This window comes from Octopus bimaculoides, chromosome 3 (genome assembly GCF_046866305.1).
Source record: "Octopus bimaculoides isolate indiv1 chromosome 3, ASM4686630v1, whole genome shotgun sequence".
NCBI lineage: Eukaryota > Metazoa > Mollusca > Cephalopoda > Octopoda > Octopodidae > Octopus > Octopus bimaculoides.
In genome coordinates this window covers 44,675,181-44,688,989 of record NC_142930.1, presented here as the reverse complement: position 1 = coordinate 44,688,989, position 13,809 = coordinate 44,675,181, and the positions used below count along the sequence as shown (strand labels likewise).

At 33.7% G+C, this 13,809-nt stretch overlaps 1 protein-coding gene across 50 annotated transcripts in view; it reads right to left on the bottom strand.

Moving 5' to 3' along the window:
* Window positions 1-13,809, bottom strand: part of LOC106883022 (histone-lysine N-methyltransferase 2C) — a 218,650-nt gene that overhangs the window by 144,532 nt on the left and 60,309 nt on the right. For 33 of the 50 annotated variants that reach the window (XR_016241013.1, XR_016241014.1, XM_089348824.1 and 30 more), the window contains 3 exons: window positions 12,954-13,164; window positions 5,537-5,638; window positions 2,382-2,516 (listed from right to left, as the gene is read on the bottom strand). Coding sequence is in view for 48 of the 50 variants with exons in the window: in XM_089348824.1 (XP_089204950.1) it covers window positions 2,382-2,516; window positions 5,537-5,638; window positions 12,954-13,164 (448 nt within the window). In the remaining 2 variants the exon portion in view is untranslated. The remainder of the gene's footprint in view (window positions 1-2,381; window positions 2,517-5,536; window positions 5,639-12,953; window positions 13,165-13,809) is intronic. The other 17 variants (XM_089348830.1, XM_089348835.1, XM_089348846.1 and 14 more) reach the window with 2 other exon arrangements.

The window sequence follows — 13,809 nt, the reverse complement described above, 5'->3', positions numbered from 1 at the left end:
GACCATGTGTTGCATCAAGTCTGTCTAACAAAACAGAATCCCAAAAAGTTTGGAAATCATGGTCATTTGAATATGTGCTCACATTACCTAATATTTTAACTGTCATATAGTTCCACAACAAAACTAGATGCTTTTTACAAAACACACACATACACATACACACAAGGATTTTGGTTCAAGAATGTCTTGAAACAGTATCTTAAAAGTATTTTTCCATGGTGGTATGGCTTGTATTATATACATTACACATTACAAGTGTGCTTTATAGCTATATCTTCAAAGTACCAGCCACTTTATTACTGGATTGGTGTATATGAGATTTTTACCAAGTACACTGAGGTAAAGTGTGTCAAATATAACAACCTATAACTTTTAATGCAATAATCAATCACATTAAGTCAGCATTTCTTTTTAGCTATGAATATATATTGAGATAATTTTATTTTAAGCTTTAGAATAATGTTTATGGACATAATTAGAGAATATAAGAGCAATTGTTATTTCTTCTAAATTAAGCAATATACAGAATCAACAAAAGTAGAAACCAAAATGCAGAAAGGTTAAAACTTAATTACTTCAAAGAATAAATACTCTTATACGAAAAGAAGTGTTTTTTAAATGTGCTGATGCCTAATGATTTTTAACATTGATACAAGGCCACATTTTGAAGTGGGTTGATTTCATTGACCCCAGTACTTCACTGATGCTTATTCTAATTCACCTAGAAAAATGCAAGGCAAGAAATCAACCCTGACAAGATTTCAACATAAAGCAACATAACTAAATACCACAAAGCATATTGTCAAGCACTCTACCAATCTACCATCCTTACTATTATCTAATATTAGCATATATATTGTTTTGTTTTTTTAAAGTCAGCAATAAAAACAAATAAAATTTTTAATGTCTTAACAGAATGTGTGTGTGTGAGAGAGGCAGGGGAGACAGAGGAGAGAGGGGTGAGAGAGGGAGAGAGAAAGAGAGAACATGTACACATACAGACACACAAAAATTAACTTTGCCATGTTTAACCACTCTCATCATGTTTGCCAGGCATAAATTCTACATATTTTATTCACAATGTTCAACAAATTATCAAAAGCAATTTTAAAATTAAAGACCCACACAAACAATAATTTGCCTAATCTTTTGCTATAAAAATGGAGATAAAAAATATAACATCTTTTAAGCAGTTAGGAACTATATCTATTGATGTGGTCTCAAGGCTCTTTTTTAAAAAAGATATAGCCTGAAATGAGATTATAATGAGCAACTGACAACACAACTGCTAAGGAAGAGACCAAACAATATTTTAAAACTGTTAGTAAATAAACAGCTACAGACATATTTCACTTGAGTATGATCTCTTTATAACTTGCATTGAAAAATTATCAATTAAGCAATGTATAATGTATATAATTCTATAATTAAAATTTCATAGCAGAAGATTTACATGGAAAAGATTTCAAGATAAAGTTTTTCTATAATATTTTTTTGTTTTTAATGTATACTGTTTATATTAGTCAGATTGGTGTCCTCATCTTGATTGTTGATTTCACATTTCAGATGTATGCTCCAGCCTTCTTCAGGTATCTTGTTTTGAACTAGGGTGTTATATCAGAATTTCAAACCTGACCCTTTATTTGATTCATAGGAGGACACTGTTCTCATTCCCATGGATCGAATAAACAGTTAGGTTCAAAATCCCAATATAACAACCAAGTTCAACACAAGATACCTGAAAGAGACTGGATTGTACAACAGCCAAAACAGTGATATCAACCATCAAGATTAGGACACCAGTCTGACTAATATAAACAGTATGCATAATATAAATTCCTCATCTCACAAATATAGAATAGTAATTTGTTTTTTCCCCAATCAAATTGAAAAAAAAATTATCAACCCTTTTGTAAGTCAATGATAAATTAAAAAACTACAAAATACAGAGTACAAATTCAAACACTGAATAATAAATACCATGATTTTATAATCTATATGACAGAACTATTGTATTACAGTCTGAGGACAGATAATAAGTGCTGGTCCAATGTTGCAAGACAAGCAATCACAATAAAAATCTAAAAAGATTGCAATATCAGCAAATACACCAATTCTGAAACAGTGAATCCTACATATACAGATATTAGCTACATATAGCTTTTGGACATGCACACTTTTTAACTATAGAATGAAATAAGAAACCACATAAAGGATAACACATCAAGCAGCAACTTGTGCACAATATGTAAACAACAAAAACTGCAATATATATATAGGACAAGATTAGCAAGGGGAGTGATTCTGTTGAGAAATAGGTTCTAATAGCGGCACAAGTGTTAACGGTCTAGAGAATAACACCATAGCGATGGATTGACAACCTGAAACGGTGGACAGGACTTGCTGAAGGAATGCTGGCCCACCAAGCTCAGAACCAAACTTGGAGAAAACTTGCAGACCAGGCAGTTGTCTTCGACCCACTTCACGAAGTGGGTCACACATAATGAGGCAGCCCACTGTTAAAATAATGATATACAAATGAGCAGCTGGGTGAAAACTGACTTTTATAGTCAACAAATTGCTTTCATTTAATCCAATAGCAAATATAGATGCTCAGGACACTGTAAAGTATGCAAAGATCCTTCATGAAACTTAGATTACCTAATTTTTAAAATTTGTTTAGCTTCAAATTTGTTAATGCTACATTGAAATACAGGTTGATTTAAAATATCTAATATTTGGTTAATTACTTCCTTTTTCTTACCCCCAGCCATCATTAACCAATAGAAATATTTGGACACGCAAATAGATCATTGATAAACTGTAATTAAAACACCTAATATAGCACTACAAATATAAGAAAGGAAAAAAACTAAAAGATTTTTCAGTTTTACATGGAATTTTCATTTACATATTAAAAATTGTACGAATTGTACGAAATAAAGATCTATTTTTCTTAATTTTCTTAATTTTATAAGATATTTAAGAAGTTTATAGCTATTTAAGTTTAAAATTTTATTATTTAACATTAGAAACTGTAAAAATCTGTTAATATTGTACATATGAATATAGTGCCTAATTATACATGAGAAATAATAAAATGTCTGTATAGCTTCATATAAAAGGATTAGCCTGGGGAAACCCCTCCCCACCTTACTTTAAACAAATGCATTTTAATATCAATATAATACACATCCCTGCTAAAAAGATGTCTCAATTATATACATTTCAAAATATTTATACAAATTACTTCTAAAACAAAGTCAGTCATACTAGCTCTCATATATAGTTAAGTTTATAAAATTACTAAAATACAACATAATTAAATTTCAAACTGAAATTTTCTTGAAAAAAAAAAAAAAAATCTGTGATATTTAATAAGAAATATTAATTAACAAATATCTTATTAACTAGAACAATCATAGCATCAAAATTAGTTTTGACATGAGCTTTTGCACCTAATAATGACAGCTGATATTAATTGCATACCATCACATTAGAAAACAAAATTCAAAATCCAAGCATGCATTAAAATCTAAATAATTTAACAAGAAATATAATATTTAATAATTATTTTGCAAGATAATTTTTTGGTAAATAATTCAAAGATAGGAATGATGCTTGATTTATCAGAAATGTTCCATAAAATGTGTTCATTAGAATTTGTTTCCAAGTTGTATTTTTTCCCAATAGTTATTATTTGACAAATTCATTAACAATTCCATCCAAATTTATTTACAAATTATAAATAAAATTTCAATCTATAGCAAAAAACATTAAATATTTAAGTAAAAGGGAGATAGTAATATCAGCTTCAACTCTAGCCTATAACTGCTGTTATTTTATCAACCCCAGAGAAAAGAAAGGCAAAGCTGACCCTGACTTCAAACCAAAAGAGATTGACTATGTACTGAACTGCAATATAATCTATTTCAACAAGCTAAAATATCTGAAAGTGCTAACATATAGTAAAAACCATTGTTAAAGAATCAATATAAAAACAAAAAGTTGAAAAGTTTTTGGTCGAAATATTTGAAAAAATTTAGAGAAAAATGGATGCTGTCAGAAACAATTTTAACATTTTAAAGCTGTTTTTCAAGGTAGAATAAATTCTCTTCCTGACACCCTTCTAATATTTTTCTGCTCTCTACTAAAATGATTATTACCAATTCAGATCACTACTACTCTCTTCAAATTCTTGCATTCTTCAAGAAACAAAACTACAAAATTGTTAAATATTTTAGTAGAAATTTGAATATCAAGCAAAACCTACTGTGTTAGGTTTCAAATATCTATAAGTTGTTAAAAGTATGTGTATATTAAATGATACATGTATAAAAAATTCAGACTAGTATAATATTTCAAGTCAATTAAAATTGTAAAAGATAAATTACTTCTTTAACTATTTTGAAGCAGCTTTATTAAAGTGTTCAAAACTGATGATGTGCTAAAATATGCGATGTTAGTTCCCATTAACTCAAACTATAAATACTGATCCATTGTAAAATCATAGACCAACAAAATATTCTTATAAAACAAATTGTTTGTATGTCAGATGTTCATGATTCACGGGGAACTTTGGTTCCAACAGTAACAAGAAACGAGGTAAATTACAATTCAGTACTGTAACTCAACAACTGTAATAGTCACCAAGGTAACTTTGAAATATATATTATTATTTAGAAAGTCCTATATTACAAAGAATGACTATGATGAAATTTTTAGTTATCTCAATTGAATATACTATTATTATGTGTTAATTTAAGATGCACCTTAAAAATTCATCAAATTCCATTAGAGCTTTCAATTCCACTCAAAAACCTGCAGTTTTCTATCAGGTTATTAGTCATTTAAATTAACAAAGTTTAAGAAAAGCCTCTTAAAAAATAAGATTTTAAAGTTAAGACATCCTACTTTTTTCATATAGTAAACTTTAAACTAAAACATTAAAGAGAAAAAAATTGAAAATAAACTGTACAACGTCACCTTTAAAACAAGATAAACTGAACACCATCTTTACAAAGCATTAAACAAAAATTCCTAAATGAGTGCTTTGTTTTATTTAAAATATAGCCCAAGAATATTAATTAATACTGAAGTGTGTCATATCTTGTCATATCATGGTGAGTTGTGTTGCACTAGGCATCTTGACGTCTGAGTGTTACAATGTTTGCTTATTTCAGGAGCCCTATGCAATAGATTAGGCCAAACTTGTTTGAGATCTTAATCATTAACTCACAGGCCAAGCTAATGGGCACACTGTTTGTATGCTATAAAAGTTTAAATTGTCATTCTAAGATGCCTTCTGAATGTCTATATTAAACTAGGGAAAGTGCTAAATATATTCAAATTACATATTTAGCTTCCCTCGAAACATGAAATACTGCAAGCAAGCTCTTTCTATGAAAGTTCAACTAGAAAGAGTGAAAATATTCCCTTTTACTATAGAACACCAGAAAGGAAAGAAGCCCATAGTTCTGAGGCTCCAAGAAAGCTTACGTAACCATTGCTGTTAAAAATTAAACAAAACTAATACCTGAAGAAGTTCCTAAATCATCACCAATAATTTTGAGGAAGTCATTCTGAAGTTCACTGGATAGTAAATCAGCAGGTAAAAGTTCTTTTAAATCACCCTCATCTGTGAAGAATAAATTATTAATTTCTAAGAAAGATATATATATAAAGTTTCATCTTTTAAACTGTTTTCCTGTAAGAGTTGTATTTATCGCTGGTCATTCGAATGTATTAAATGAGCCTGAAAATCTTAATAATAAAATTTAGTTTTTATTTATTAGATACAATCATCATGCGTTTGTTCAGTCAGTTCCCAAATTTTATGTATATAATTTTATGTATATAATTGTTTGCTCTTTTAACAACTTAGGAATAAAAACCTGTTTGACAAAGGTAGTTTCAAATAAATACTGTAGCAAATCTAAATTGGAAAATAAACAAGATTCTATGATTCCTAAGCTAATAGAAGCAAACAAGTGATCTGAAAAAAAGTGCAACATATAAGCCCAAATATGCAAAAAGGTTATATCTTTTTTTGGTGAAACAAATGGCCTATATATGCACACATAAACATATATTTTCCCCTTAGCATAAAAATTAAATTTTCTGTGGAATTAATAATTTCTTGAAATTATTTTTCTCTTTCCCTTGAGATTTCCCAAAACTTGCAACCATGTTTTAGCTTTCTGACTCCAGTTTTAAGGCAGTTTTCATACCATTCAAATTATTTTACATTAATCATTTAAAACATCAACACATGAGGGCACGTCATTACAGTTGCATAGGCAAGAACAATCGCAATTCTCCAGTTACCCACAAGGCTGCATCTTCCACTGTTGATACCCTTAAGAACTGCTGTCAATGCTAAGAGGTTGAGCCATAGACATCTTGGAAAATAAAGGACAAACAAGAATCTATTGAAATAATACATGGCCTACAAATTATCATCTGTTAATGCAAAGGATGTTCTAACTATAAATCAGTGTTCCACAACATTAAAAAAAAAAAAAAAAAAAAAAAACAGATTATTTTAACCAAAACAGAAGCTAATTACATTGGACCTTGGCACATCAATTATATTTCTGTTCAATGATAACACAATGCCTTTTTTATATTTCACTCCAATAATGATTTCACTGAAAATGTGTCTCAAATTGCACCAGGTTTAAACATTTTATTTCTAAGAAAAATCACAACCCCTCTAAACATTCAGTGCTTCCTATACTACCTCCTAGACAATTGTAACCAAACTGTTAGCTCACAACACCCCCTCCCCTCTAAATCAATACCTGCTGTTATAAATAAATTTCATGACTTCAATTCTGGTATTGTTAGATCCTCAATTAATAATCAGAACAATTTCCTTGATAAACAAATAATGTTTTTCAATGTGTCAAAGGTATATGCTGCCTCTCTAGATCAATTATGTTCATGCAGTCTGAATCTTGAACAGTTAGGGTAAATTTGTAACATCTAGCTCCACAAAGAAAATAAACAATCTAGGGTTTAATATGGATTTTAGGATATATTTGGGCACTTCATTGTTAATATGCATGACAGAAATAGTAGACTACTCAACTAAATGCCCTTTACTTTCTGAATTAAAAACCTGCTGCTATTGACTTTAATTTCATCCTTTTGAAAGTCAATTTTGTAGCCTGTGACAAAGTTGGAAATTTCTACTGTCAGACAAGTTAGTTAGGAAATAATAAAATTCTTTCACATTTCACTAAAATCAACTTTGCCTTTTATTCTAATGAGATCAATAAAATAAAATACTTGTCAAGTACATTAGACTTGACAAACCCCATCCCTTCCTTAAAACTTAGTTCTGTGCTAAAATTAGAAACCATTACTCATATTACTGATGACAGTAGTTGTAATGTCTTCATACTGTATATAGTGGTATGAACTTAGGGGATTTGTGAAGGTTGAAAAGAAATGAAGCAAGCATGCTCTGTTGGGTGTGTAATGTTAGTATGCATGAACAATAGAACTCAAATAACTTAAGATAGAAACTGGCTATAAAAAACTCAGATGTAGTTTCAAGAGTGAAGACATTGATATAGCCTGAAATATTTATGAAGGAAGACAACTGTACAAAGAGGTGTCAAGTGTTCAATGTAGATAGAGTTTGTAATAGAGAGGCTAAGGAAAACATGGAAAAGAGTAGTGAAGACTGCTCTCAAGTGGCTGAACATCATGAAAGAAATGACAATTTATAATGAAGTACTCTGCAAGAGACAACCTACCCAAGCCATGCAAGCATTAAAAACATTTATAGAAGCAATGACGGGATGAAGACTGGAAAGTATAAAAGCTATATTTGGATATCTTCAACTCCCATAATCTGCCTCCACCTCTTTGTTACTATCTTATCACTCACTCCACCTCTCCAGTCATTGCATTTCACTAATATCATTGTACCTCTCTCCCATCATGGCATTTACATTATGAGGAACATTATGTTGAATTTGTCTATATTCCATTTCAACTGCTCTATGACTATTTCTCTATCATTCATCAACAAATCTATTGAGTGCACTGCAAGCATTTTATTATGGAACTGACACAAACTTGTAGACTTGTACAAAGAGAGGTTGGTAGAGTGTATCGGGTAGACAAATGTGATGCAAGCCAGTATATATAATGACCAAGAAAGAGAAAGTAGGGACTGAATATAGATAGATCCAATACTATCATTTGTTGGAGGGGGCTAGGTAGAATAGTAGAAAGGAGACATGAAAGTGTTAGACAAGTCCAACATCATCCCTAATTATAAAAAAAAAAATAGTACAGTGAAGAAAAGAGAATGTGAGTGATAGGTACATGAATAATAAAGAAATGAGAGGCTATCACACAGGCAGTGGAGGCAGCACCCACACACACTATATGTATATATGTTGTGTCCTTGAGCAAGTAACTTTATTTCACGTTGCTGCAGCCAACTTACTTGGCAAAAATGAGGAGTATCTTTATTTCAAACGGCGAGTCTTAATACATTCTCTCGGAGACTGAATCACCCTGAGAAATATATTAATGGTATACCTGTCTGTGGAGTGCCCAGGAATTTCCACATTAATTTCACAACCATGCTGTTCTATTGATCAGATCAAATGGATGATGTCTGTTATATATATATATATATATATATATATACATATATATATACATATATATATATATATATATATACATATATATATATACACATACATACATACATACATACATATACACATACATACATACATACATACATACATACATACATACATATACACATACATACATACATACATACATACATACATATATATATATGTTGTTGTTGTTGGCACTCCATCGCTTACGACGTCGAGGGTTCCAGCTGGATGAAATATACAAGTGGGCTGAAAAGAATAACATGCAGTTTAATGCTGAAAAGTTTCAAGCCTTGTGCTATCAGCATGCAAAACTAAATTAAATACAATGGACCTGGAGGGACTGCAACCCCAGAGGCACAGTCAGTGCGAGACCTGGGTATTTACATGAGTAATAATGCATCCTTTCATGTTCATGTTGCTAAATTGTCAATGAAACGCAGGCGACTGACCGGATGGATTCTTAGGACTTTTAGAACAAGAGATCAGGAAACCATGATGGTCCTCTGGAGGACACTTGTTCGACCGCACAACCGCCCTCTCTCCTTTCCCACACCAATCCCCTAACCGCACCCCTTCTCACTCCGTTTCCACACTGCCACCCTACCCCTTCATTGGAGGATCCTATGGGCCATCCGTCGCCTCCAGCTTGATCCCACCACCCACCCCATTTCCCTACCCCCACCCGTCCTCCTTTAAACGCGCCCATAACCTAGGCGATGTACTGGTCCGTAGCACCGTCTCCTCTTCCCTCCCACCCGCTTCCTTCCCATGCTCCAGATCCCGCTGTCACACCTGCCCCTTCATCACCAACACTACCTCTGCCACAGGGTCCAACCTACACACTCTCCGCATCCTACAGTTTCTCATGCACCTCCTCCAACCTAATCTACTGCATCAGATGCAACTTATGTGACAAACTATATGTGAGTCAGACAGGCTGCCGGCTGGCCAACCGTTTCACCGAACACCTAAGGGACATTCGGCTAGGTTCAGACTCCCCCGTCGCCCATCATTTCCACTTGGCCAAATACTCCTGCTTTAACATCTCCGTTTTTGGCCCCACTCTGCACCACGGATCCACTCCCTCGCGACTCCACCTGGAACAGCGCTATATTTTCAACTTACGAACAGCTTTCCCCTTCGGACTCAACACAGCCCCTCCTCCTTATGACTGTCTCCTCTACAACGAAGCAACACTTTTTTTCATTTTTTTCTTTTTTCCTTGTTGTTTTTTTATATTAATCCCCCTTATCCCTTATCCACTTTACTTTATTTCAATTATTCACTATTCTATTACAATTATTCACAATTTATTTCATTTCTTCCTATACGTACACATACCCACACACATGAAAAATACACGCACCCGTACACACACATAAACGCACACATACCCCCACACATACACAACACATATGCATGCACTTACTCAGATTTATCCACACACATATACAAACGTACATACACGCGCACACACACACACATACACACACACCCATGCATACATAACCCATATATACCCCCATTCACATATAACTCCCACACATCTGACAACCCATACATACCTCCCACACACCTGATGCATACACCTCCCACACACCTGATGCATACACCTCCCACACACCTGACATATATACCGCCCACACACCTGACAACACGCATGGCAAACATACATGCGTGCTCTCACACACATATAGACGAACGCACACATATATACACACATACACACGCACAGTGATGCACACACACCTACTCAAACAACCCTACACACACATCCATATATACGCGCACACATAAACACACATGCCTACACACAACTACATGCACATATACACAGCCACATACATATACACACACACACACACAGAAGTGCATACACGCAATAAAACGCACACATACTTGACACATCTCTACGCTCACACACATATTCCAACGATGTCTTCTTCATTGGACACGAAAATCGGCTTGTGCAGACCTGTTGGGGCAAGTGAAGCGAAATCGTGATGGCACCTGTGCCCAGCGTCACCTTTCTGGCACTTGTGCCGGTGGCACATGTAAAGACATTCGAGTGAGATCGTTGCCAGTGCCGCAGGACTGGCTCCTATGCAGGACACAAGACTCAGCTTGTGAAGACCTGTTGGGGCAAGTGAAAGTGAAATCGTGATGGCACCTGTGCCCAGCGTCGTCTTCCTGGCACTTGTGCCGGTGGCACGTGTAAAGACATTCGAGTGAGATCGTGCCAGTGCCGCTGGACTGGCTCCTGTGTAGGTGGCACATAAAATACACTATTTTGAGCGTGGCCGTTGCCAGTACCTGCTGACTGGCCTTCATGCCGGTGGCACGTAAAAGCACCCACTACAATCTCTGAGTGGTTGGCGTTAGGAAGGGCATCCAGCTGTAGAAACTCTGCCAAATCAGATTGGAGCCTGGTGTAGCCATCTGGTAACACCAGTCTTCAGTCAAATCATCCAACCCATGCTAGCATGGAAAGCGGATGTTAAACGATGATGATGATGATGATGATGATTGATATATATATATATATATATATATATATATATATATATATATATATATACACACACACACACCTCTGAAACACGACTGAAAACAACATCTCCATCTTTGCTAAGGTGGAGGCAACTAAAAAGTAATAACTAATTCATATATCATTTGGATTAGATGTCACTTTATAATCTGAGTATTCGAAGTTATTGTACACTTTAAATCCTATTACAAGGAAAATATAAGTTATGTATCACAATTAGTAAATGTATGACTACCAATCATACACAAACTATCTGAATTTGTTATAGTTGAAAATAGTGCAATTAATTAGAATTACTTTGAAATTAAATGTTTAATATTGTAATTTGTCCATCTTAAGAATCATACCTATGTGTGTATCCTAGATTCATACATATATTAAGTTCCTTACTCTGTAATGGATGCAAATATTTGTTTTATTTTATTTTTTTTTTATCTTTAACTAATAGCAGATAACTATATGTGCAATAAGTGTGTGTGTGTGTGCGTGCACGCGCGCAGAGCTGTGTGTATTTCTGACCTACAAATACACACACTGATAGAGAACCATACACATACATGTCCGAAAGCGTTCAGCAGCAAAATAGCCCTTGTCTTCCCGCAATACTTAATACAGCATATATAGGATTTGGGCCAACACATGAAAATTTCTTCATGTAGTAAATTTTAAAAGATAATCACTAATCTACTGGCAGAGATATCACTTAAATATTAATCAAGTGGTGTTTCAAAAGAACTCAGTTGCTTTGTTCACTGTTTCTTGTCTGATCTTTCCATCAAGCTACTCTGTTGGTTTGTAAACTGGAGATACACTTAACCAATCTCTCATTCATACACATACTTCTGAGTATGACATTCATGCATCCAATTTTGTTTTCCTTGTTACTTAAAAAAGCATAGGCAAGGCAAAAAAATGTGGTTAGAAAGTTCATTTCTCAATCCTATGGTTTAGTGTTTGCTGTGTATGACCCTTTAGCAAGTGCCTTGTGTTAGAACAATACACCAACCAATGCTTTATGAGTGAAACTGGTAGACAGAAACTGAACAAAGCCAGTCAGGTGGCAAGGGGTGCATTTGCATGTGCATGTGTTTTCATCATGACACTGCAAGAGTAAACCATTAGCAGCATTTACACCTTCTGTAAATATGTTCCATAGCTTGACAAGTTTCATCAATTTCAACAAGTGATAACCGGTGAAAAGAACGCCATACTGGAAAACAAGGGTTTTTAACACAAAGAACATCCATCCATACAATACTGTCTCATTAAGTTTCATCCAATGCATACCAGCATGGAAAAAAAACAGATGTGACAAGTACAACAACAATGACAGTAACTCAGTTCATCCCTAATTTTGTTTCTATTGTCAAGTCATATATAACACATCATTTTCCATACACTTTTATCCCAATAACAGCCTGACTCATTATGTCAGAGCCACAATTCGTTTGATGTAGATACATCTAGATCACGAACTATACTAGTCCTATTAAGTACAATACTATTATATAATTTTGTTTCCAATCTGCAATTTGAAGAAACTAATGGAATGTACCTTGAAGATCATTTTAAAACAAAGAAATTAGTTGCTTCAAAACAAAAAATTAAATTTATAAAATTGTTTCCAAGAAAATTTAGAATAACCCTCTTTAATGTATGTGAATTTCAGTATCTAAATAAAGAAAACTTGTTAAGCAAAACTGACTGGATATATATGAAAAAGGGAAATTTTAATTATCACTTACCAACAATAGGTTGCATTTCTTCTGACTGTTCAGAAACATTAGTTCCTGGTGCAGGTGACGATGGACCAATGGGAGTTTCTTCACACAAATCTTTTATGTCTGCATTTGCATATTTGTGAGAGAAACCTGCAGATTCTCCTTCACTATCACTATCCAGTTTTTCTTTAGAGTCTTTACATTTATCAAGAAGCATTTTACCAAAAAAGGCTTCCTAAAATTAAAAAATTAAACAATTATATTAAGAACGAATAATTCATGATTTGTTTACTGAAAAAATAGTGATTCAATCAGAACATAGGGTTATGCCTCAATAAGAAAAAGAAAACATACGCATTTTTTTTCAAAAATACATATACTTTATATACCATAAATGTATGCATTTTGTTTTTCAATATATACCAGATGCTCTGGGTATTAGTGAAGAAAATTTAGTAAGACAAATAGATGACCTAATATAATGTTATGAAGCATGCAAATTTTAACTTTCTTTGTTCAAGGTTAGACAACAGTTGGAAGCTTCAACCTTGATGCATGATCCATGGCCCAGAGAAAGAAAAATATTTCCTATGATCAAGCATTATCAGGATGATTAAGTTAAGTTCATCTAGCAGGTTCAGGACATCAACAACAACAACCCAACAAGCCAACGAAGACCACCAATGAGCACTTTAAGGGTGGCAGAATCCTTCATCAGGTGTGGTGAATGAGGACATCTGGTACATGATGAAGAGAGGGCAGTTGATGACTGACAAGATCTGGGAGAACTACGTAATCATGTCTTTTAACCACAAGGCCACTTAGTAACTTCAAATAAGGACTCAGATCATGACGACCTGTCCAGCTCATGTCAGAAGAG